The sequence below is a fragment of the Fusarium mangiferae genome (assembly GCF_900044065.1).
Source record: "Fusarium mangiferae strain MRC7560 genome assembly, contig: FMAN_scaffold011, whole genome shotgun sequence".
In the NCBI taxonomy this organism is placed as follows: domain Eukaryota; kingdom Fungi; phylum Ascomycota; class Sordariomycetes; order Hypocreales; family Nectriaceae; genus Fusarium; species Fusarium mangiferae.
In genome coordinates, this window is record NW_024573931.1 from 339,538 (window position 1) to 364,652 (window position 25,115).

Consider the following 25,115-nt stretch of genomic DNA (forward strand, 5'->3'; position numbering starts at 1 on the left):
GGACACCAGTGTTGAAATACATTGCCTATGGCTCCCTTGGTTCTGGATGTCTCAGAAGGCGTAAAACCGACATGACGGCATGAGCAAAGTCAAGCTGCTCATCTAATTCTACCCGGATGTTCTGGATCTTGCTCGACGTATTTCAAGTTGCAGAATTGAAAATACAGTTGGTAGTGAAAGTTCGTATTGTCTGACCGATATGAGTCGCCCAGGACGGGTATTATGGCTGCAGTAGCTCGGGGTGCGTTGTAGAAGGGTATCTTTCTATTGATAATAATGAGCAGATCTCGACATCTCAGTAAGGCTCTAATTATACTTACGGAAACAGATGGTGGACAACATATGCATTAGTGATGTTGTGGAACAGATGAGATCCGATGAACCCTAGGTCTCTATCAATAGTCGTAAGAGCCCCTTTCATAAATGTCCATCCTTCGTTATTGTAATGCGGTACATCTTTATGATGATGTTGCAAAAAGGTGATGGCAACTGGGTTTGGGTCAGCTTATGCACTTTAGGAAGCCTATGAGAGATTGTGTGACAAGCATACCGAGCCAATAGTTAACCCATAGATATGGTGCGAAATAGACCAAAATAACTTTCGAAACCCCGAAGATCTGAACAGTTTTATATATAATACCTAACATCGACAGGATGCCGATATCAGAAATGATGACATATGGTGCCTCGCTCAATCTGAAAATGGCGGCCCAGGGATTAAAATGGCACAACTCTAGCCACTTGAAAGCAGAGACTTCACGTAGGCGGCTTTCACTACCGGCCGAGACATTGAAGAGTAGATATAGAGGCCACCCAACAAGCTGATGTGTAACAAGAGAAGCAAGCTGCAAGATTGGTACATCTTCGCAACTACTCAATAGCTTCATGGTCAGACCAGGGTTAGCATCAAGCGGCTTCAGTAATGGTGGTGCAAATGCGGTATCTCTTGTAGCATGCCCAGTGAACTGGTGATGCCTTAGATGGGTGAACTTCCATGAGAAGTAAGGCACAAGAAGAAATGAGTGCAGAATGAACCCGACGAGGTTATTGAAGCATGGGGAAGAGAAGAGAGCTCCGTGACCACATTCATGGCCCAGAACCCATATACCTGTGCAGACGAGACCTTGTGTGAAGGCATAAATCGTCCAGGCGAGAGAAGAAAAAGAAAGAAAAGAATGTGAAGAGGGTATGAAACTCAATGCGGTGTAAGCAAGGATCACAATATACATCAAGTCCCGAAGAATATAATAACAGGATGTGTGGGCTCTGGGATGAAAGCAGCCGGGAGGGATCGTCTTCTTTAGTGCTATAATACTGGGATGTATTTTCTCATCTTCTGGGTAGACCTTAGACTTCATGTTGATTAGGAATTTGTTGGAAGGATGAAATAAAAAGAATTATTGAACTTGTGGCACTGGGTGCAGAAAGGTAGGTAGCACTGTATCAGAGTATTAACAATAGGGGCATATTTAAGACCATTAAAATCTCTAGAGATAGTCACTTTAATAAATAGCCCTGAGATTCTAAACGACAAGGTCAATTTAAACCCTTCGGGCTTGTCAACAAACATACGCCCTGCATCGCAAGGGCGTTTGTGTTGCCACCTTACGGTTTTAAACCTGCCTGCCCTATGCAATGTTCTAAAAAGTAGGCAATTGAAGGGCGAGGACTTATGCTTTTTAATTTTATCGCCGATCCCTAAGCATTAACTGGATGAAAATAAGCTTTGGCGTGATTTAATACTAGCTCGGGTTGATGATAAGAAAGCTTCTTTAAGGCATTTTTAAATCGGCTAGGAAGATAAGTACATTAAAGTTCCTAATATAAAGTAGACAGGAAAGAACTATAATATCATTCTGTATTGAAAATTACAAGATTTTCTTAAATTAACCAAGAGCGATAAACATGCATCATGAATGACATTGCAAGCGCTAGCGATCAATTCATTACAGTTAAGAACATAACCATCGCGTTTCGAATTCATGGTTCTAAGACAGGTACGCCTCTGGTTCATCTTCCGGGATTTAGGTAGGTCTTACCAAGCTCTCCGTTACACTTTAGCATTCTAATAAATTGTTTATTAGAGCAACAATGGATTGCGAGGATCCGTTATTTATCAAGCACCTGGCCATGAAACGACAGGTAATTCTGTTTGATGGCCCTGGGGTTGGTAGATCTGGAGGTCAGATTCCAAGCTCGCCCAAGGAATCAGCAGAGTATCTCGCCGAGTTTGTGAAAAGCCTCGGCTTTAGCAAGGTAGATATCTGGGCATTCTCAATGGGCGGATGTACAGCACAAATGGTAGCTTTAAACCATCCGGATCTCGTCCACCATCTGATCTTGTGTGGATCTCTGCCAAGTATAGGCCCGGGCATTACACCACCACCGCCAGCGCCTTTCCGGCCTTACCGAAACGCCGCTACATTCGAAGAGCAGGAAAAGGCTTTTAAAGAGGGGTGCTTTCCATCTTCAACAGAGGGTCGCCAGGCGGCTGAAGCAGCCTGGCAGCGAACCTTTAACCAGGGCGGAGGAGCCGGTGCGTTTGTGGACATTGAGGGTGGACGACGACAATTCACAGCATTTGCCAGGTTTATGAATCCTGATCATGCTGGAGATGGATCTTTTAACAGGCTACATGAGCTACAGATGCCTGTTTTAATTATGAGGGATAAGTCCTAAATAATACAGCTGTAGTGACTGGGCTTTCGTGACATAGCTGTAAGGAAACAAGCATTGTAAGTAAGCTAACGAATCTCAAGGTACACACGATCATTTCTTTACTCGAACAATGTGCGACATCGTCGCGGCTCAGATGTGTAGGACAGCAGCGGTTGTAGGTGAATTCCTAGGGGCAGGCCATGCGTGTCATTACCAGTTTCCAGAGGATGCTGCCTGTCTTGTTAACGATTTTCTGGATAACCATACTCATAGCCAGACTAACATTATCCACTTATTTAAGAGTAAAGGGGCTTTATTAAGCAAGATTTAAAATAAGTATTAATATTTATAGTTATATAGCTAGAGTTTAGTTAACGATAGGAGACACTACAGACGTTGAAAACACCATTGAAGTCATAATGCAAGCAATCAGCCTATTGTCGGTCAATCTCGCCACGAAAGCTACTTGCCTACTCAACCTTGGCAACCGCCTTGATGACAAGTATCGTGTAAGGGGGGTGAAAGGCTATCTGGATGACTCTATTCGGACTCTACACCAACTGGTTAATATAATGCCAGAGAGTCGCCTTGACAAGGCAAAGGTCTCGAATAGACTCTCTGTCCTACTAGTAGCTAGATATAACTTAGTGGGTGCGATAGTCGAGTTTTAAAGTCCCATTGAGACGACAAGGCGAGCGCTTTAGATGGCGACCAAGATCAGCCAAAGTAGAACATTAGATCTACATAATCTTGATTCATCCCTTAATAATAAGCATAACATAAATCCAGAGGAAGGCACAGTCTCTATTAGATAGGTCTATAAAGGGCTAATAGTTCTTGTAATTCTACTAGAATAGGGAATAGTTAGCAGGTATTTAAAAAGCAATCTTTTTATTAAAAAGAGTTGTTTTTTTACAGTTTATATATTTTTTTTATATAAAAACTTTTTCTACTTTTAGTAATAAAAGATTAAATTTAAACTAGCTTTTTATACTTTAATAGCTATTAATAAGCTTATTAATTAAGTTATTATAGAAATATATTATTTTAATTTTAATTAAAAAACTTATTTTTATAAAGATTATATATATATTACTTTTAAAAGCTTGAAGTTAATTAGTATTTTTTAATATATTAATTTAATATATCTTATTAAGATATTATAAGCTTTAACTATTAATTAACACCAGGATGAGGTCCCTGGCTAATCTTGATGAGGCTATTCGAGTATGGAAGCAGTGACTGTAATGCCAAACGGTTACCCTAATAGGGCAACGTATCTAAACGGTCTTGCGATTCAACTTGGAGATAGGGAGGGCGCAGACTCGACATCAGATATCGACGATATCATCGATGCGGCTAGTGTAGCTGTTGAAGTAACACCACGTGTCCACACAACAAGGCCTATATATCTAAATAGTCTCGGTATATAGCCCATGGAGAGATATAAAAGACAGATATGAGCAGCGATCTTGACGAGGCTATCCGAGCTTTGCATAAGGCTGCCAGTAAAGCACCAGAGTCATCCCGACAGGGCTAGGCATCACGTGAACCTCGAAACCAGCCTCGACCACAGGCATGCGAGAACAGGGAACTATTCGGATCAAGAAGAGGCCCTCTCTCAGTTCCAAACAGCCCTCTGTGGACCAAAGCACCCCATAATCGATTGGAAAGTAGCCGGTATAGCAATTCTTTAGGTCTGCAGCACCACTTGGGACTGGGAACAAGTGTGCGATTAGAACTGGCTGTCAGTCTCATACCAAAACTGAGAGTGAGATCGCTCGAGAGCCCCGACAAACAGCCTCTACTCGGTCAGGCCGCCGGTATAGCTTCCAATCCGCAGCCTGCTCTACATATTGGCAGAGGCCTGGTCGCTGGGCTGAAGTTACTCGAGCAGGGCCGCGAGGTGCTTGCAACGGTGCTTGAGGAGATGCGACGGATGTTATAGAGCTACAGGCTAGGTATCCCGGTCCGTCCAAGATATTCGCCGCTCTTTGAGACGAGTTAGACCCGCCAGTGATACCTTTCACGCTGACGGCGGTTTTGATCAGCATGCTCGAGTATCTCGGCGCTATGTTGTAGGCAACAAACTCGATGACTTGAACGCCGAGATCAAACGACAGCCTGGATTTGAAGACTTCTTGGACTGCTTTAGAGAAACGGAATTGATGGCTGCTGCGAAGCATGGTCCCATCATAGTCCTCAATATGAGTGAGTACCGCTGCGATGCTATACTCGTGGAGCAGCACCAGATACGATCCGTGCCGTTGCCCAACAACACGGAGAACGAAGCGCAGATTCGCGACCCGGAGAAGATGGAAACTCTAGAATGGCTCTGGGATACAGTTGCTCATCCGATCCTGAGCGCATTGGGCTTCGCTCAACGTCACAAATCGTCGCTTGAGAAATGGCCGCGAATTTGGTGGGTTGCTACAAGCACCATGACCAAATTCCCCTTTCATGCCGCTGGACGCCATAAAGATGCGTCCGCCAGCGTTCTAGACAGGGTCATGTCATCGTATAGCCCCTCTATCAAGACAATAATACGGAGTCGACGACGTGGTGTTGGAGATGCTACGCCAGGCCCGAGCCAGGCTCTTCTGGTCGCTATGAAACATACACCGGAACAGGCCAGTCTTACCTTTGCAGCCAGAGAAATAAAGGTGATTCGTGACTTGGTCAAAACGATGCATCTGGAAGCCATTGAGCCAGGACGTCACGAACATGACGTCATGGCACTCTTGCCGCAATGTAAGGTGTTTCATTTCGCTGGACATGGCCATACAGACGCTCACGATCCAATGAGAAGCCCTCTGATTCTACAAGATGGAAAGGATAATCCTCTGACAGTCGCAAACCTTCTTAAGGTAAATCTCCGAGAGTATTTGCCCTTCCTCGCCTACTCTATGCCTGTGGAACCGGACGGATGAAGGACAAGAGGTTTGTTGATGAGAATATCCATTTAATCAGCGCCTGTCAGTTGGCAGGCTTTCGGCATGTCATCGATACTTTATGGGAGGTCAGTGATGAGCTATGTGTAGACAGGCGAGGAACACCTACGAAGGTATGAGGGATGGATCTATGACAGATGAATCGGCATGTTGGGGTCTTCACAACGCAGCTCGACAGCTACGGGATAAACGGCGAAACAAGGCGATGAGCTCGTTAGCAAGGAGTGCAACTGATGGAGATCGAAGACTGAGAGATGTTATTGCTTGTGACGACGAGATCAGCCCGTTACATTGGATTCCTTATGTTCATTTTGGAGTGTGATTTACTTCTGCTTGAAAAGCCGACATTTAATGCCTAAAGCTGGTATTCATTACTACATTGACCTGCATGCTATTGCTGCTGATCGCACCATCCGTCTGGATTATATGTAGCCAGATTCTGGAATCCCGATTGCTCCCTCTGAAGCGCACTCAACTTCTCCTTCAAGTACTCCCTCTGATTCTGATGAATCCTGTCGAAGCTCAACAAGAACGTGACAAGGAACAAGAAGTCCTCAACTCTCGCTTCAGCATCTTGTTCTTCGCCTGGTCCAATCGGTAATGCCAACACATCGGCCACGGTACTCGTAATCTCAAACAGCTTCTGCAGGATACCAGATCCATGCAGTCCAATACTCTCAACCCTCTCCAATCGGAGAACCACATTGCGTAGTTGAGTCGATAAACGCTGTGCGGGGAAATGCATCGAAAAGCCCTCATGAGAGTTCTGCGGTACGGCAGATTGTAGAAGGCCTTGAGATAACGCAAGCTGCCAGACCAGAATTCTCATCCATAATCGCGTGATAAACAGGTCAACGTGTTGAAGCTCCGTCAACCCCCAGCCACTCGACACCAAAGCATTATCAGTTTCCGCAGCATCAATCTCGTCCTGGTCAAGCTGGGCTTGTTTATGCTCAATCCAGGCAGCAGTCATTTCTGGAGCCGTGGCCTGTGGATCTTGCTGTGCTCTCCAGTGAGCCAAAAAAGTATCATCCAATACGTGGAATAGCTCAATCAGCCGATTGAAGCCTTGGTTGACATGAGGAGGAAGTTCGTGGTCTATCGCTAGGACACTTGGGCTGAGCGGAGGTAGAATAGCAGGATGGCCAGCTACTATCGTGAGGAAACGTTCGTGGATGGAAATCTCGCAGTACAGACGCTGCCGGGTGGCTAGTTCGTGGTCGGTTAGTGAAGCATCCTTGTATCGATCTAGGTCGAGCATCTGAATCATTGCAATGGCTTCTCGAAGAATGACAAAACTGCGGTCGAATCGCTTGAACGCCATAAGACAGATCTCTAGAAATACGCATGTGACAATACGTTTGACTGTCACTGGTAGCCTCCCAAGAATACCAACGCCCATCTCGGATTGTCTATGCGCTTTGAAGCTGAGATTCATGAGCTCTGTGATTCTGACAGGTGCTTCGCCTTCCGAGTCCCAAGATGTCTGTGTCAGGTTGATGGTGACAGCAGCGTATGCGTATACAAGAGCGGCATCCTCAAAGTTTTGATCCATCGCCTCAATTGCAGCCACAATCTCCGAAGGGAGAACAATTGGATTGACGGGGAAAACCACGCGTTCATAGTCGAGCAGCAGATTGAGAAAAAAGTCTGAAGAGTACGCCGACCCAATACTCGTCGGTATCGCATTGTAAGCGACAGGCGAGGGGTCATCAGTCTGTGGAGAAGCCGAATTGGACCTTGCATCATCTGGCTTTGTCCCCTCTCGAATCTGCGCTACCAATCGCCCTCGCACGGTAGGTCTTCGCTTGGAGGTTGCAGCGGAGTAGACGCATGCGAGGTTAAGGTGGCCACATTGTGAACAAGGGACTGAGCCGTTGCATTTGACCTTGCGAACGCGACATGGATCGCAGGCTTTTGAGATTCTTCCGGTCATTGTTTGTTGATTGAGGAATGAAGTGATCAAGACGAGATGCGGAGTCGAGGCACGAGATTTATCACGCTAAAGTCTGTTGATAACCCCACATCGCCACATTCAGACGAGCTGAGTCTAGCCAAGCCTCAACTGGAGTACGGAGTATACTGGGGTAGTTCCGGCATTTGACACGTCACAATATGATGCGGTATAATAAACAATCGATGTGTCTTGGTACTAACAACTACGCTATGACAACTATTACATTATTCCACTCACAATTAAGAAGCACTGCTGTTCACCTTCTCAACATACACAGCACTAGCCTTTTCCTTGGTCTGAAACTCGGCATCCAGACGCTCAATCTCTGTAGTCTTGAACTGGCGAGCAGGAACTCCACGCTCAAAGAGAACATCCAGCTCACCATATGTTCGGCCCTTGGGCTCAGGAAGACGGAAATAAGTCCAGACAGCACAGAGGAAGCAGGTTCCAGCCCAGAAGAAACCAGCCTTGGCACCCCAGTTCCAAGCAGAAGGGTTCAACATGCGAGGAGTGATGATGTTGGTCATGATTCCCACAATGTTGTATGTGTTTCGGGCGAGGACGACAGTCTTGGTTCGGAGACGGGTGGAGGACAGCTCGGCGACGAGAGAGTAGCAGACGGGTCCGACGGTCGAATCGTAGGTAAAGGTGTAGATGAGAAGAAGAGATCCGATGGTCCATTGAGCAGCGACGTTGTCACGGCCAGCAAAGGCGACACAGCCGATGGTCAGGAGGAAGACACACATGGCAAGCTGTCCATAGAGGTAGAGGGTTCGACGACCGAACCAGCCCATGAGGAACCAGGAAAATACAGTGCCGACAGCACCAATAGCGTACTGACCGAGAGACATGGAGAAACTGTTCTCAACAGCCATACCGGCCTGCTGATAGAAGTAGGTGGAGTAACCCATAAAGGTAGCACCGCAGAGAGTCTGAATCATCCAGGTAACACAGACAATCTCAGTTCGGCGAAGACTGACACCCTTGAAGAGATCAAAGTATGAAGTACCAGCCTGGGCTTCCTTTTCCATCTCGTTGGTGTGAACCATCATAGAAATGGTCTCATCGGGACGGAAGTCGACGTTGCTGTTGCGGACGGTGAGACGCTCGAGGGACCTCTTGGCCTCTTCGATGCGGCCGCGACGGACAAGCCACCAGGGAGACTCAGGAGCAAGGTAGATTCCAATGATGAGAGGAACAGGCCACATCCACTGCAGAGCAAAGGGGATCTTGTATCCGAGCTCGTCGTCGCGAGTGACCATGGCGCGGAGAACACCAGAGGCGATGAATTGGCCGAGAACCCAGCAGAGGTTGACGTAGGTGGTGAGATAAGCGCGGAGGTGGGTCGGGCAGACCTCAGAGGCGTAGGTGGTGGTGAGGGTCTGGAAGACACCCCAGGGAATACCGATGAAGATCTCTCCAATGAGAAGCTGGACCAGAGTCTCGGAGAAGAAGATGATGAAGATGAAGCCAATGCAGCCAATGAGAGCACCGATGAGCGTCTTGCGATAGCCGAAGCGATCAGCGATGATACCGTTGAGGAAAAGACCGATGATTTGACCGCAGAGAGTTCCGTTGGAGAGACCGGATTGCCAGGCAGCTGTCAATTGATAGCTGCCATCAGGCTGCTCGACACCAAACTTCTTCTGGAAGGGAGGATAGGCGAAGAGGTTGTTGAGGAGGACAACATCGAAACCCTCCATGATGATGCAGAGGGAGAGGAAGATGGACCACAGACAAGCTTTCTTGTAGAGCTTGAACGACTGTAGCAGGCCCATGTTGTGCTCGGCCTCAGTAGCAGCAGCGGCTTCATGAGCGACGTTTGCGTCGACTGGCACCGCGACGGGGGCGATGCCCTTGTCAACCTTGCTATCAGACATGGTGAGGTGGTCAATGGAGAGTAGTAGACTGTAGAAGGTGAGATGAGTGATGATGGATGTGAGTTAGTGAGCGACACGCGACATCTTATAGTTGGAGATGTTCAAGGAGTTGAAGCTGTCGAGAAGCGAAAATATTGGAAAAACAGGATCGTGGTACAAAGTTTGGGCCAACTGTTAGCGCAAAGGGAGTCCTTCGCGGGGTTGGCCGTGATAGGACCGGTGCTAGACCAGAGTCGTCTAGAATTAAGCGTAAATGAAGCCATGTTGGACCGGGCGTCAGCCACATTGTAAGGTTAATTCTCTAGGGGGGAGACTCTGGAGGACGTTCGAGTATGGTTAGCAGTGGAGGAGTCTCCGTTGTGTATCCTCACCTCCCCCATGGGGAGACAATCATGTAAATCTGGGGTTCGCTCATCGGACCGAGCATTGACCACTGAGACACCAAAAAGTGGCGGAGATCAGCAGATGCTCGTGAGCCATTGGGAAATGAAGACGAGGGATTAGACTTTGGACTTCTCGTCGGTCCGGCCAAGAGCCAATCATGATTCAACTATGTTGTCGGTCCGAGGTTGGACCAATGACGCTGCAGATGGAGACTCCGCAGACTTTGAGACGAGGCTCGTTGGGTTTCACTCGGATCTATTTGGTCGGTCCGACCGAATGGTGCGGGGGAATGATCGTGATCTGGGGAAAATAAACGGGTGAATTACCATCGGACGATATTTAAATCTACTCAAATCATTCTCTTTGCATGAAGCAAGTTCTGAATTAAATTATTCTTTTTTTGACCTCACAATGACTGTCAGCAGACGTTCAAAGCAATGGTGGAAGCAGGCCATCATCTACCAAATCTACCCTGCATCGTTCTGCGACTCCAACGGCGATGGCATGGGTGATCTCCAGGGCATCATATCCAAGCTAGACTACATCGCCAGCCTAGGCGTTGATGTCATCTGGGTATGTCCCATGTACGACAGCCCGCAGGTCGACATGGGCTATGACATCTCCAATTATGAAGATGTCTATGCTCCATACGGTACTCTCCAGGATATGGAGGAGTTGATCCGCAAGACACACGAAAAGGGCATGAAGATTATGCTTGATCTCGTTATCAACCATACTTCTGACAAACATGCTTGGTTTGAAGAGTCAAGGCTCAGCAAGGATAGTCCCAAGCGTGACTGGTACATTTGGAGACCTGCCAAGTACTCCCCAGAAGGCCAACGTCTTCCTCCAAATAACTGGCGCTCCAATTTCGGTGGCGGTAGTGTTTGGGAGTGGGACGAGGCAACCGGGGAGTATTACCTACACCTCTTTGCAAAAGAGCAGCCCGATCTCAATTGGGAGAACCCAGAGACGCGTCGCGCCATTTATGCTTCGTCGATGGAGTTTTGGCTCGACAGAGGCGTCGATGGCTTCAGAGTCGACACGGTCAACATGTACTCCAAGCTCCAAGACTTTCCCGACGCGCCCATCACCGACCCGAAAGCGAAATACCAACCTGCCGGTCTTCTCTACTGCAACGGACCTCGCATGCACGAGTTTCTCGGCGAGATGAACGAGATTCTCGAGCGATACGGCGCTATCACAGTTGGAGAACTGCCTCATACACCGGATCTGGAAAAGGTCCTGAGATACGTGAGCGCGAAAGAGAAGCAGCTCAACATGGTATTCCAGTTTGATGTTGTGGATATTGGATTTGGAAAGACGCATAAATACGAGACGGTACCGAAGAATTATACGCTCCCTCAGCTGAAAGATGCTTTTGGGAGGACGCAGAGTCTGATTCAGGGGACGGATGCTTGGACGACTGTGTTTATGGAGAACCACGACCAAGCACGCTCTGTGTCACGCTTTACAAACGATAGTCCACAGTACCGAGTCGCAGGCGCTAAACTACTGGCTTTACTGCAGTCTTGTCTAAGCGGTACGCAGTATGTCTACCAAGGCCAAGAAATCGGATCCGTCAATGCCCCAAAGGAGAGCTACCCATTAGAGAACTATGTCGACATTGAGAGTTACCAGTTCCTCGATATAGTCAAGGAGCGATCAAACGATGAACAAGAGATCGACAAGGCCTTCAATGCTCTTCAATACCTCGCTCGAGATCACGCTCGTATCCCCATCTGCTGGAGCGACGCCAAGCACGGCGGTTTCTCTGAAGTAGACCAACCGAAAGAGCCCTGGATGCAAGCCCATCCTCTATCGCGCGAGATCAACGTCGCATCCCAGCTGGATGATCCAAACAGCGTGCTTTCATTCTGGAAGAAAGCACTGCGTTTCCGAAAAGAGTTTTCTGACCTGACGGTGTATGGAGATTATAAGCTAATCCGGCGGGAGGACCCTGATGTTTATGCTTTTGTCAAGGAGTCGCAGGTAGATGGTTCCAAGGTTGCGGTTGTTTTGAACTTTGCTTCTGAGGAGAAGACGCTGAGTCCTCTGACGGGTGAAGAGCTTGGTGTAAGGAACGGGCAGGATGTTAAGTTGGTGCCTGTTATGTCGACACATGCTGGAAAAGAACAGACTGGTGTCTTGTCGCCTTTTGAAGGAAGGGTTTACCTGGTCACCTAGTCATGGCATAGATATAAACAATAAAGAGAGTTCAAGTTACTATTAGGTGCATCTTCAGTTACCGTCTGTTCATTCTTCTCTAAGCTTGGCAGTGCAGTGCTTTTTCAAACAGATAGCTTCATCCATAATGAATCCCGACGTAGCGGTATTCTCTCTCTAGCCTCTAAAACAACATACTAGCATTCCCATTAGATAACCCTGCCGTCATCGTTCATCTTGAGGACCAACAAATTAGATATCTTTACTGCCATGAAGCTCTCTCCTTCAATTCCTCACTGCATTGAACATTTAGTTGATGCGAAATGCGAACATTGTAAATTCCGAAGGCCATCATTTTCTCCGCTCTGGTTTTGCGGCATTATCTCGACAAGGTAGCTCTAACTTGTTAAGTAAAAAGCCATACTTAGGAATGGAGTACACTTTCACCAAAGCAAACGATCATTCAGGGTTAATTTGCGCAAGGCCATTGAGTCAGTCTGTCAGTGAAGTCGACAAATCATTACTCGTAGGAGGATTGTCCATGCGGAAGCGCTATCTCAACTAGGGGTGCCCGCGGAAGCTTCCGTGATCCTTGTTGGCAGTGTTGTTCCTTACTGGATTAGGAAAGCTGAAATGCAGCTGCAGGGTATTCAACCAACACCAAGTTGCATCACAATCTCCTGTGCAGCGGCGCAGCCTTCGCAATGCCTTTTTCTGAAGCAATTCATGACGCAAGCTAACGACCAACAGCTGAGAAAACCTCTCAATGCGAGATTTATGCGTGCACTGCCTTCTTTTCTGCCCCTTTTAGTTGAAGAGGGCTGTAACATACCCATGACCTAACAACAAAACCACCTGCACCAACGGGCATCATTCTTTATAGGTAAAAGCGCCGAAAGGTCAGAGGACCTGACACCCCGTTGATGCCGTACTTATATATAAGAGACGAACTCCTGCTGTGTCGCTTTCTGACTTTTGCTGACAGACTACATTATCTGAAACCCAGTCACTCGCAAAACAATCTTTCCAACCCGCAATGTCTTTGAACAGCAACCCTTCTTCAAACTCATTTCAGAATATTAACAAGAGTACCATGTCTTCCGCAACGGGAGAGACATCTACTGGCTACCATGACCTCCACACCCAGCAGGGAGACAGTGGATCCGCGTCTGCTGATTCTTCTGGTTCGCGAGACGCAAGTCCATCCGAAGGAACGGCTAATGCGACCCCTCGAAGCTCATCAACTACTCGCGGAGATAAGCCCGCCGATCTTCCAATGGTTGTTGATGATCCATTCGATAACGAGAAGCGACAAATCCTTTTCAATGCCATTGATAGGCTCCAAGCTTGCGGCTCCCATAAGTACTTGGCCATTCCACAGGTATGTCTAGACTATCATGCCATTTCGATGAGTTACAAGCTGATAATTCCCAGCTCGTCGTCGTAGGGGAACAATCTTCTGGGAAATCATCCTTGCTCAGAACATTGACTGACATTTCATTCCCCGTCATGGCTGGGATCGGTACACGCTTTCCAATTCGTGTCATTTCGCGCCGTAGCCCTAGTTCACAGGGCAGTAGGGAACGATTCCGTATTTCACTAGAACGCGCACCACGAGATGTGAAAGGCTTGCAACGAGCTGATGCTGCTGCAGACGAGTACCGTCTAGAGGGAGATACCTTGACCATGGATGTATTCGAGGCTGCGCTTAAGGATGTGAGTGATTGCCATTATTGCTATTGACTGGGTGTATGCAGTGCTGACTAAAATATTCAGCTCTCTGAGAACAAAATTGGCATCAGAAAAGGTCAAGGCATAGGGGCTAAAAACTTTGTCCCTGATATTGTTAGGGTTGAGCTTGAAGGACCTAACAGGTCTCCTTTCAACATCCTGGATCTCCCAGGCCTCATCTCCTCAGAATATGGTGTCAATGAACCTGAGCCTCTTGGGACGCAGGAACTAGCTAAAGAATACATTTCCCGACCGGAAAACACAATCATGTACGTTTCTTGTCAAATGGCATTGTCGAGTTCGATTCACAGACTAATCACAAGTTAGATGCACAATACCCGCAACTTCTGACCTGGGAAACCAGCGGTCTTATCAGATTTGCAAGGAACATATATCAGAAAAGGGGCGGCTGGTTGGGGTTTTCACAAAGTGTGATAAAGCGGATCGCGAAGAAGCCGAGCGAGCAGTCAGTCGATCCTCAAACTCGGGCTGCATGGATGCTAACATGTATCAGGTAATTTCAGCAAAAAGTGATATTGAAAACGGAGACTCGATCTTCATGGATGGCATGTTTGTCGTCTGTAATAAGACATCAGAGTCACGAGTCAATGAGGATGAATTCTTCAGCCACAAGCCTTGGTCTCAAATACACAGTGGACGGAGAGGAAGTAAGAAACTCAAAGATCATCTTGGGGAGATTCTTACTTGCGAAATTGAAAAGGCATTCCCAAAACTTGAGAATGACATAAATTCAAGGCTAAAGGAGAAGCGCGCCAAGCTGAAAGATATGGGTGAACCTCGACTCAATGATAGCCAGCAACAGGAGTATCTCAACCGTTTCGTACGCGAGTACTCCTCCAAGTGCGATCGGGCTCTTAGACGCCCAGGATTACTTGAGTCAGAGACAATGGACCTGAGACAAAAGCTGAATCACCTCAACACACAGTTTGACAATGTCATGAGATGGGTTGGTGGGTTCTGGAGGTTTGAGGACGAGGGCGTGGACCCATGGGTCGTTTGCAACGAATACGGACTATTCGTCGACAATAAACAGGAGCAGTCGAAAACAGCGGGAGAAATCTTATATCCGACCCCTAAGCCGGAGGATTACACAGAGGCGCTGAAACGGATCCCGGCATTCGAGGAGCATGAGCATGTCGAGTCTTTTGAAAAGTTTAAGGATACGGTGACCAGCAAACTTGACAGGTTCGGCGCATCCCAACCGCCTGGCGTAGTCAACTCAGACATTTATCCTGTCATCTACCGAGCCCAAGTATCCAAGTGGAGCTCCATAGCACAAGAGCACTTGGACAGAGTCAAAGATGCAATGAAGTCAAGCTATGAGGAGATTCTGCGTTTTGTTTGCCCGAACTCTGAAGGCACCATGACTTTGCATCATGAGCTCAAAGACCGTCTTCATTCGATGTTTTGTGAGACACTGAGCAAAGCCCAACAAGAACTGGATAAGTACTGCGAACAGGAAACCCAAAAGGAGCTTCTCCAAACCACCAACAAGGAGTTCAGTACTAAACTTGAAGGTTGGCGCATGTTGAGATACGCCCGAGCCTTCTACCATGGGGTCGGTGGTGAGGAGCCTCAAGATTTTATCTCACGCCAGACTTTGCATATGATGTGGACCAAGATGGATTCTTCAGGCCAAGACAGAATGGCGAACGACATACACGATGTTATCAAGGTATACTACAGGGTAAGGACCAGACCCGGCCACAATTAAAGACCAGAATTGTTGATTTAATACAGATTTCCCTGGAGTCATTCGTTAGCCATGTCACTCAAACCATAATGGAGGGTTTTATTATGGATAAAGATGGCCCTTTGAGCAAGATGACGACCGAATATGTTCTCAGCCTTCCAAAACAGGAAGTCAGCGACATGACAAAAGAGGACAAAACCACACGTCAGCTGAGAGTGCAACTAAACCGGGAAATTAAAGGTCTTGAGAGTGATCAGGGGATTGCGAAAGAGGCAAGGGTTAAAGTGGAGGCATTAAAGCGTGATTAATACTGATCTAATCTGTTATTATGATAACCTCTGTAGGTACATTATATAGCGTCTACAAAACTTCCAAAACTGATTCAAGTTTTATAATTAGCACTCACTTATATAATTAGGCTAATTGTTTATCTGGTGATTGAGCCACGGGAAAAATATAAATAATAACGACCGTTAGCAAGATACTATTAGGGCTTTGCCACAAATGTCTGTTTATTTGTTCTCATTAAATGCAAAGTAAGCTTCTAGATAGTCACGGTATACTTTCTTGCTCTCGAAGGACCCATATCCACTAGCAATAAGGTTATCCTCCAAGCTTGTGTTATTGTAATTGCACCAGTAAATCCTCTAACCAAACTCATGAAAGGTTTACGACACAGCCATCTTGCTCTCCTTCTCCCACCAATCTCAGCCATGACCTAACAAACCCTCACTGATTTGCTCATCCCTCTGCGCCTCTAAAAAGCTCGGTAGCTGCTCCTCTGCAGGCGGCCTAATCCACGATGAATCTTGACGCAGCGGTATCCTCTCTCCAGCCTCCAGAACAACATCTTGCGATTCCGGCCTATCATCGCTCGGCTTCAATATGAGCAAATCAGACTTTCCTTCTGCCTTGAATCTTTCGCCTGCGATTTCACACTGTACTGACCATTTTAGTTGATGAGAAACACGAATGTTTTTTATCTGGAATGAGTGCGTGAACTCGGACTGCACAGATGTCCAACGCTGGGGGTAGCCTGTTTTCTGACCAATGCGCAGGTTAATCATTTCTCCAATATCTATGGGCTGGGAATCGGCTGTAAATGGGATCCGTATTGTGCCGCGCTGTTTGATAGCCTGGCTGAGTCCAAGGTCGATCTCTGTGCTTTCCGGTACTTGTAACCCCGCATGACAGATAATTGTCGTGGTGGTGACAATACTGATGCGTACCGATACAAGCTCAACGTCTTGCGCTACATCTCGAATAGCGTCGCTCGTTTCTTCCCAGTTCGGCGATACTAGGAGCGTGAATGGTATTGGTGTCGGGTTATCCAGCTGAACGACCTTGGGCACTTCAACAAACAAATCAAAGGTCAATGCTGGATCCTTCGAACTATGGAGAGATTGCTTGATCTTGTCTTTCCAAGAGACCTTTGTATCCTGCATTCCAGGAACAAGCCGATGGCTCGAAACTGTACGCTGGTAGTAATATCGTTTAAGCTGAAAATCTGCGATTGGAGATTCCGGAGTGGCGCATAGGACTTTGAAAGGAAATGTAGCTTCCAGGACTTCTTCGTGACCTTGAACAGTCATTGTGATCTTTGCCTTGATCACATACTCAATAACCGCTGCCATATTCTTCGTCCGAAGCATATACGATGGTGGCATGTGATTCGCGGGAGCCAAAAGAGTAGAATCCTTGACGTAATTCGGAAGTTGAACGGTAAACGGCCATTTGTGTTTGTGTTTTGATGACTCGATGTGTATAGGGCCCTGGAAGATGATCTTTGGGCGATAGCAGAGGTCGAAAAGGCCTCGGTACTCTTGGGAATTGTTGCCGATAACTCCAATTGTCCTCCCTCGGCCAAACATGCAGATGCTCACAGTTGCGTCGGGACTTATTGTTTGAAACTGTCGAAATACGTGGCCGGTGATGATATCGCCTGGAATGTATGCATCCTTGTCCAGGCTGATGCCCGATAACGGGCCGGATCTGAGTGCTGTATGGATGTTCATCGCGATTAATCGGTATGAACTCAAGAGCAATGCTCAAGATTTCCAGGGACTCTGATGTAGTCGTGATCAGGCGCCTTTATGTATTTATCGATTGATGATATGAGGCATAACCGGGTTGCCCGTGAGGCGCAATGCTCAGATCAAGGCTGATTTGCTCGAGGTGTCCAATCGCAGGGGTGCATGGGACTCTCATTTGGGGGCCAAAGTGATGAGAGCTGGTGCCAAGCAATTCTCCTGACGTAGCGAGTTTCAGATGTTGTCTTGTCAAAGACAATTGCTACAGGGCATCAGATTGGGTTGACCTCAAGGACAAGGCCTTCTCGAGACCTTTTTTATACAATCTATCTACCAGCTAAAGTGCTCATGAGATCAGTTCAGTGATGATAGAGTTTAATATCCTTCCGCGGTGCAAATTAATCATCCCGACGCGCTGTCCGAAGTCCGTGCTCACCGAAGGTTTGGTGACTGCCCGATCAGTGGTGCCTAGATTAATCAAGATGCGACGGCATTGAACTGAATGCACCCATAGTACTGTAAAGATTGCTAACCCGGGCTTTTAAACATATTGAAACAACATGTTCTATTCCCGTCATGTCAACATCCAAAGGGCGATTATACATTAAAACTCACCGTTTGGTCACAGTCGGGAATAATTAATAATCATGATAAGATGCGCTAGAATTTACATAACTCTGCCGGTTGGGGTTGTACAAGCTCGGGGAAGTGGGTCAGAATTGTCTAGGATGAAAGCCGAAGCCTTCGGTGATTATTAAATGGTACATAAATCGTTGGGATAGAGACTTGATGGGATAGACAAGTTTGTTGGGATAGAGGCCAATCTCGAGATGGTGACCTGGTTGAGAAACGTTTAAACAACAATTCTACCCTTGCCCGAAGCTCAACAGCAATCTAGGTGAAGGAAGCAAGCGAAAATCATGGATCATAAAAGACAGGTTCTTCCACTGACAAAATCAGCTTAAAGCATTCACTCACTCTTTAAACATTATCACTCAAAGACAAACATTGTATCACAATCGGATTCTACTCACCATGCCTCTCTGGAATATCTATCATACTGAGGGCACTTTCGCCTCCCAGGACATCCGAAACAAACTCGCCCAAGACATCACCAAGATCTACTCCCGCGGAGAAAACGGCCTTCCCGCTTTCTACGTCGTCGTCCAATTCATCCCCCTTCCCACAGGCCATGTTTTTGTTGGTGGTGAAGCCAGAGACGAGAAGCCTTTTGTTCGACTGGTTATCCAGCACATGGCTGTTCACAGTCATGAGGGTGTTCACATGGAGGATTTCCCTAAACAGTTCAGCGATTACATCAACGCTACGATCAAGCCATACATCGCTGATAAAGGTCACGACTGGGAGATCACGGTCACTGATACTCAACGCGAGTTCTGGAGGTTTAATGGAATTGCGCCGCCTCCTTGGAGGAGTGAAGCTGAGAGGGTTTGGGCTCGAGATGGTCGCCCTTCGGAATGGGAGGAGAAATAAGGACCTGGTTTAGACGGGGAATTGGCGATTGCATCATCTGGGTCTGTTCATAGTCCTTCGCTGAGAGCTTTTGTGAAGCCCTAGCTTGGAAGCATCATCCTCTTGAGGCTACGTTTGGAAGGTTGGCACGATTATGTGCTCCGAGACATCATGTAGATCACACTAGGTACACGCTGCCTGGCATTGGCTTCAGCTTTATGGTCGGGCAGGATTATTAATCTCTAATTCCTACCCACCAAGTTCTCAGAGACTAAGATTTATCAGGAAATGAGTTCTCACAACTCCGCTACAAGCATATTTCTCCGCACTGATGCGGACTTTACAATAGTGACAATCTCAATATCAAACCCCAATGACGCTCACGACATACATTTACACCGATAACTTGGAGCTGATCTACTGCAGCACACTCTCAACGAGGGCTGGTAGCTTTGTCACCCTTGAATATAGCTGTGAGAGCTTGCGGAATTCCAAGGCGAGATGAACTCCGCAAGGTAGCTGTGGCCTCGTCTAGACCCTTTGTTATATAAACATGCCTCATACCGTCGGCTGTTTCGCTCTTACACATCACATTCTACTCAGCTACTCAGATAAGGCAAAAATCTCGCTTCCCGAGACTTATCGAGCCTTTAGACGTACAACGGGCGATTTCCCTCGGACCGTTGAACCGTCAATCGAGAACGTACCACGCTTACTTGGACCGAACGATGTCTTGATCAAGATCCACGCAGTCTCTTTAAACTTCCGCGATGTTGCCATGCTAAACTGGATATATCCTATGAAGATGGAAGACAGAGGCATTCCTTGCTCTGACGCTGCTGCCGAGGTCGTCGCAGTTGGGTCAGCCGTCGAAGGCTTTGCTACCGGAGACCATGTTTCGGCTATAAGTGACCTCAACAATATCACGGGATCTGAAGACGAACCTCTTTATGGCCTCGGTGGAGATACCGCTGGTGTTCTTCGTGAATACGCTGTTTACAAAGACACACATCTAGTGAAGCTGCCTCGGCATCTATCATGGGAAGAGGTAAAGATAGCAATCCTAACAGTCTTTGGAAATTCTGCTAACAAGTGATTGATGCAGGCGGCTACCATCACAATCGCTGGTGTCACGGCTTGGACGGCCCTTGATGGCCTGACTACGGGATCCAAGCCACGCAGCGCTCTCATGCAAGGTTTGAACCATACTTCAGTCTCCTCCATCTGAGAATAACAGTGAGATAGGCACCGGAGGCGTCAGCATGTTCGCCCTCCTAATTTGTCTCGCGGCGGGCATCCAGCCAATCATCACATCTTCATCGGACGAGAAGCTTGAAGCTGTTAAGAAACTTGACCCTCGAGTCCGCGGCATCAACTACAAAACTACCCAAGATCAAGGAGAAGAAGTCAAGCGTCTGACAGACGGCCTGGGTGTCGATTTTGTCATCAACAACGCCGGTCCGGGATCGATTCCCCAGGATATCAGCTTCCTGCGTCAGCGAGGCGGTACAGTGTCATTTGTTGGCTTTCTAGGTGGTATCGGCGGTGATTGGCAGCCTGCCGCTATTATGGCGTTGATGGCCAAGTCTGCTAGGATCAAGTGAGTTACTGTTTGCCAGACTGTGGATGGCTAAGAATACGCGCTGATAAATAATGCCCCAGGGGAGTTGCTGTTGGCTCCAAGGAGGATTATATAAACCTCAATCGGTTCCTGGAAGAGAACAAGGTTTCCCTTTCTCCGCTTGTGGACCGTGTTTTCCCGTTTGAGGAGTCGCCAGCAGCATTTGACTATCTCTATTCAGGCAAGCATGCAGGAAAGGTGGTCATCAAGATCTAGCACGATTTTCATTTTTTTCCAGGGTAGATACAACGAGTTGAACTTCAGGCTATCTTCACGAGAGAGATGTACTACTGCTTAGGGCGAGAGAGTTAACCCTACGCAATCGCGATGATTAGTGTTGGCCTGCGATATCTCGTTGATATGTCAAACTGGCCATCAATCAGTGCCTCTGCACCTCAATATGTCGCCTAAGGTATTAATAGTCAGCCCAAGCAGACCACTTCACGTATGATTCGTCGCAAGGATCTCCCGGTTTCGTGTCTAGATTCTATAGTCCTCAGTGATATACACGCATATCCCGGCAATCCCGTTGTTGGCCCGGAGGAATCCAATCATGAAACAGGCGGTTAATATGCGCTGATGAAACGAAGAAGAATTCTAGAATAAATCGCGCATAATCATGTTAAAGCCAGGATCTACAACTGGGACGTGCATGCCCCAACGCGAGCATTATCCGTTTCCAGTTTCTATTACCCCTTGCCAAGTAAATTGATACGAGGATATTATAGTGTAATTGGTCTTATCGCTGAGACAGTGATTGAGGCCTTCTCCTTGTTCAATGAGGAAGGTTCCCGTCAAAGATCTGCTGATTGATGTCAGTGCATCGGTGACTTACTCGTGTCTTTATCCGGATTGGTCTGACGTGTAGATCTTTGCCGGATGGTAAGCTGAGCGCCACGCAAGCAGTGACCACCGAAAGCAGCTTGGAATTTCTAGAAGGAATTAAAGTGAGCGGAATGACATAACTCGGCATAGTGGCGTAGATCTACCGCGCATGCCGATATCCTCTGCTGCATCTTCCGTGAACCTCTTGGTGATATTCACTGCCAAGTATGACAGCTCAATCACGTCTGGGGAATATCCGCCTTCCCCATGGGGCTCCTGAGAGTTTTGGTTCTCATCAGTAATGAAAACTCGACGAATCTCGCGACTCCAGACTCGGGGACCTGATTTTACGAAGCATTTGCATTGTCTGGTGATTGAGGGGACCCAAATGTGGGTTATTATGGAGATTTGACTCTGGTGATGGAGTTTGCCAAGGCGAGAATGGAGATGGTTTAGTCATAGTATGATGAGCCCATAATACGCCAAGAAATGGTCAAAGTTGCCTCGCGTTTGAAGGTCTTTTCATCTTTGTCTCGATGAATACCAGTAGAAACAACAATTAAAGACAGGAAAGATAAATGAGACATCGCGAATGTATATCATATCTGAATCTCGTCGACGTCGTGTTAACGTTGGCGGCTAAATGAGGCTCAAATTCTAGACGCGTCAAGACAGGCACTGACGTCAACCCCGGCGATACCGAGCGACAAGAAAGCACAGACTTCCTACTTCGGTCTAATTTCCAGCATCCAAGGACCCCGAGCAAAAGAGTAGTGCACTCTGGTCGTATCCGACTGGCCCGGACAACTTCCTCTGCGGATATCACTCACTCTTCCAAGTGACCGAGTCTACCCGAATTACTATAGACCGATGTGGAACGTTTCATAAACCCCCATGGGGCTTCCGTGCCTGGCGATATCCACCGGGATGGAGTTTAATGCAGCCTTGATTTCAGCGGCGATATTTGGTGCGGACCAATCAAGAAACCACTACCATGACGTCTCAGTGTCTTGCCCAGCCCCTATCCCTCGGACCATCGCTGCGCTATTTTGTAGATTCGTGAGGCGAGTGGTATAAAGCCGTGGAATTCCACTTGTTTGCTTCTTCAGCTTCTAGCCCTCGTCAGAACATCTACATCATACATTAATTGTCCAAGTGACAACTACCAATACGCAACATGGAAAAGGATAACGTCGCCAAAACTGCTGGGCAGTTCCATGATCCTAGCTCTGATAGCGATGGCCTCAAGCACGAGATTAGCTCTCAGGGTCACGGCCATGACTTCCAGACTGTTCAAGAGTCGGCTGACAACACAAACATTTACTCCCAAGGCGGCAAGAACTTTCGCACCCTGAAGCGATGGGATACCATCTTTATCCTGTTCGCCAATCAGATCGGCCTCGGTATCCTGTCTCTCCCCTCGACTCTAAAGACCCTCGGTCTCGTTCCCGGTATCATCGCCTTGATCGGTATTGGTGTCATCTCATGGTATACAGCCTATGAGTTGTTACAATACTACAGACTACACCCTCAGGTGCTAAACATCGTCGACATGACCCGCTTTGTCGGTGGAAGGACCCTGGAGAGTATTGCCGGTGCCATGATGATGATTCAGGTCATCTTCGTCGCAGCTTCAGCTATGGTCACCCTCTCAATTGCCCTCAACACAATCAGCAGCCATGCAGCTTGCACTGTTGTATTCATCTTCATCTCTTGCGCAGCCTGCTACATCTTTTGCATCCCTCGCACCACCAAGTTTGTGTCACACCTTGGTATCCCCAATGCTCTTAGTGTTTTGGCTGCATGCATTCTCGTCATGGTTGTTCTTGGTGTTCAGGGCCCCAAGGGCGTTGATAACATGGCTGAGTGGAAGAGGGAGATTGTCATTGTTGGAAATCCTAGTTTCCGAGATGGTCTCAATGCTTGCTTGAAGATTGTCTTTGCGTATGCTGCCAATCTCAGCTTTGTTGTAAGTACGGCCAATTGCAGCATGATCTATACTAACAGATACAGGGCTACCTCGCTGAGATGACCAACCCCCTGGAAGACTTCAAATTCTGTCTGACTGTCCTTGAATGCGGTTCCATGACCATGTATGTCATTTTCGCCGTCATCTTCTACTGTCTCGGAGCCGAATACACAACCTCTCCCATTCTGGGATCTACCTCGACAACCTTTGCAAAAGCTGCTTTCGGCATCGCCCTCCCTGCCATCTTCGCTACCGGTCTCGCTTATGGTCACATTGGATCCAAGTACATCTTTGTCAATGTCATGAGATGGACTGGCAACCTCAACGAAGTCACCTCCAACTCTGTCAAGTCCTGGTCAACCTGGATCGCTTCCGTCACTGGCTTCTGGATCGTCGTCTTTATTCTATCCAACGCAATTCCTGTCTTTGACTCGATCCTTTCTATTACATCTGCGACAACAATCTCTTGGTTCACATACGGTTTCAGCGCCGTCTTTTGGTTTCACATGAACCAAGGTCAATACTTCCGCGACTGGAAGAAGATCTCTTTGACAATCGTCAATGCCCTCCTCATCATCATGTCACTTTTCATGAACGCAGCTGGTCTGTGGGCATCTATCACTGAACTTCTCGACATCTTCAACTCTGATGGCGGCGTTCGTGGTGTTTTCTCTTGCGGAGATAACTCTTGAGTTATCTGCTTGTACTATAGACTTTAGTAGCGTTTCAATTACATGGCAAATCATCGTTCATTTTGTCTCCCGTCAGTGGCAGTGATGCCTTGTTTTCGTTGTTCGTGCTGTTTCAGTCGGAGGAAAGGGCAATTCCTCATGGACTGGCCGTTACATTTTATGTGTTGGCGATGTGATTCTATGCCAGTTTAAGCGCTCTTTGGGTGATGATTTCAGCCCGAGTCCAACTGTGATCCCAGTACCTTCTAGAACCTCGGGAATACGGTAATAACGCGGTCGTTCCAGGCCATAAAGTACGGAAAGGTGCGTCTTGGCAAGAGCCAACACCTCATAGGTGCAGAGTTTGCCGTGCGCCCTTAATTGACATTAAACGTCGATGGCTAAAAATGCGCCTTCTAACATTTGTGATACCCACCAACGAATAATAAGGAAAAGCAATGCCATATATAAAAGATGAAGCTTCACTTGAGAATTCAACGATAATACAATCATCCTTCTCTTTTTCTTCACAATGACTCGCAATGCATCTTCCCCGCCTTTTACCATTCGCAGCCACCAACCTGGTGACATGGGCTACATAACCTATAGACACGGAGCGGTCTACGCACAAGAATACGGCTTCAACTATCGCTTCGAATCTCTCATCTCAAGAATTACCGCCGACTTCCTCGACAACTTCAAGCCCGACCTAGAAGGCTGTTGGGTTGCCGAAAAGGATGGGTCATTCCTCGGCTGCATCATGCTGGTACAAGACAAAAAGCCAAAAACTGCAAAGCTACGATTGCTATTGGTGGACGAAAGCGCAAGAGGCCTTGGTGTCGGAACAGCCCTGATTCAGAAATGCATCGATTTCGCGAGAGAAGCGGGGTATCAACATATCGATCTTTGGACGCAGAGCATTTTGGAGGGTGCGCGGAGATTATATAAAAAGGCAGGGTTCGAAATGATTGAGACGCAGAATCACAATGATTGGGGCGTTGAATTGACGGGGGAATTCTGGACGCTAGCGCTATGAGGGCGGGATGTGATGGGGATGGCCAGGCGGGGAAGCAAGGACGAACAGG

General features: G+C 47.4%; 11 protein-coding genes across 11 annotated transcripts; 8 read left to right on the forward strand and 3 right to left on the reverse strand.

Moving 5' to 3' along the window:
• Positions 1-2,091: 2,091 nt before the first annotated feature.
• FMAN_09903 (uncharacterized protein) lies at positions 2,092-2,679 on the forward strand (the record flags this gene model as incomplete). The annotated part of the gene is made up of 1 exon (XM_041820517.1): positions 2,092-2,679. The coding sequence occupies one exon, from the start codon at positions 2,092-2,094 to the stop codon at positions 2,677-2,679; it is 588 nt and encodes a 195-aa protein (XP_041686389.1).
• A 2,186-nt stretch (positions 2,680-4,865) lies between these two features.
• Positions 4,866-5,588, forward strand: FMAN_09904 (uncharacterized protein; the record flags this gene model as incomplete). Its single annotated transcript, XM_041820518.1, has 1 exon — positions 4,866-5,588. One exon carries the CDS (start codon positions 4,866-4,868, stop codon positions 5,586-5,588), a length of 723 nt encoding a protein of 240 aa, XP_041686390.1.
• Positions 5,589-6,000: 412 nt separating this feature from the next.
• On the reverse strand, positions 6,001-7,545 carry FMAN_09905 (uncharacterized protein; the record flags this gene model as incomplete). The annotated part of the gene is made up of 1 exon (XM_041820519.1): positions 6,001-7,545. The coding sequence occupies one exon, from the start codon at positions 7,543-7,545 to the stop codon at positions 6,001-6,003; it is 1,545 nt and encodes a 514-aa protein (XP_041686391.1).
• A 260-nt stretch (positions 7,546-7,805) lies between these two features.
• Positions 7,806-9,446, reverse strand: FMAN_09906 (putative maltose permease (MalP); the record flags this gene model as incomplete). Its single annotated transcript, XM_041820520.1, has 1 exon — positions 7,806-9,446. The coding sequence occupies one exon, from the start codon at positions 9,444-9,446 to the stop codon at positions 7,806-7,808; it is 1,641 nt and encodes a 546-aa protein (XP_041686392.1).
• A 795-nt stretch (positions 9,447-10,241) lies between these two features.
• On the forward strand, positions 10,242-12,017 carry FMAN_09907 (putative alpha-glucosidase (maltase); the record flags this gene model as incomplete). The annotated part of the gene is made up of 1 exon (XM_041820521.1): positions 10,242-12,017. One exon carries the CDS (start codon positions 10,242-10,244, stop codon positions 12,015-12,017), a length of 1,776 nt encoding a protein of 591 aa, XP_041686393.1.
• Positions 12,018-13,032: 1,015 nt separating this feature from the next.
• FMAN_09908 (uncharacterized protein) lies at positions 13,033-15,749 on the forward strand (the record flags this gene model as incomplete). Its single annotated transcript, XM_041820522.1, has 6 exons — positions 13,033-13,377; positions 13,431-13,712; positions 13,773-13,996; positions 14,055-14,193; positions 14,242-15,435; positions 15,489-15,749. 6 exons carry the CDS (start codon positions 13,033-13,035, stop codon positions 15,747-15,749), a joined length of 2,445 nt encoding a protein of 814 aa, XP_041686394.1.
• A 399-nt stretch (positions 15,750-16,148) lies between these two features.
• Positions 16,149-17,456, reverse strand: FMAN_09909 (uncharacterized protein; the record flags this gene model as incomplete). Its single annotated transcript, XM_041820524.1, has 1 exon — positions 16,149-17,456. The coding sequence occupies one exon, from the start codon at positions 17,454-17,456 to the stop codon at positions 16,149-16,151; it is 1,308 nt and encodes a 435-aa protein (XP_041686395.1).
• A 1,050-nt stretch (positions 17,457-18,506) lies between these two features.
• FMAN_09910 (uncharacterized protein) lies at positions 18,507-18,965 on the forward strand (the record flags this gene model as incomplete). The annotated part of the gene is made up of 1 exon (XM_041820525.1): positions 18,507-18,965. One exon carries the CDS (start codon positions 18,507-18,509, stop codon positions 18,963-18,965), a length of 459 nt encoding a protein of 152 aa, XP_041686396.1.
• Positions 18,966-19,497: 532 nt separating this feature from the next.
• On the forward strand, positions 19,498-20,781 carry FMAN_09911 (uncharacterized protein; the record flags this gene model as incomplete). The annotated part of the gene is made up of 4 exons (XM_041820526.1): positions 19,498-19,992; positions 20,050-20,140; positions 20,190-20,544; positions 20,607-20,781. The coding sequence occupies 4 exons, from the start codon at positions 19,498-19,500 to the stop codon at positions 20,779-20,781; spliced, it is 1,116 nt and encodes a 371-aa protein (XP_041686397.1).
• Positions 20,782-22,567: 1,786 nt separating this feature from the next.
• FMAN_09912 (uncharacterized protein) lies at positions 22,568-24,051 on the forward strand (the record flags this gene model as incomplete). The annotated part of the gene is made up of 2 exons (XM_041820527.1): positions 22,568-23,359; positions 23,404-24,051. 2 exons carry the CDS (start codon positions 22,568-22,570, stop codon positions 24,049-24,051), a joined length of 1,440 nt encoding a protein of 479 aa, XP_041686398.1.
• A 511-nt stretch (positions 24,052-24,562) lies between these two features.
• On the forward strand, positions 24,563-25,066 carry FMAN_09913 (uncharacterized protein; the record flags this gene model as incomplete). Its single annotated transcript, XM_041820528.1, has 1 exon — positions 24,563-25,066. The coding sequence occupies one exon, from the start codon at positions 24,563-24,565 to the stop codon at positions 25,064-25,066; it is 504 nt and encodes a 167-aa protein (XP_041686399.1).
• Positions 25,067-25,115: the final 49 nt, after the last annotated feature.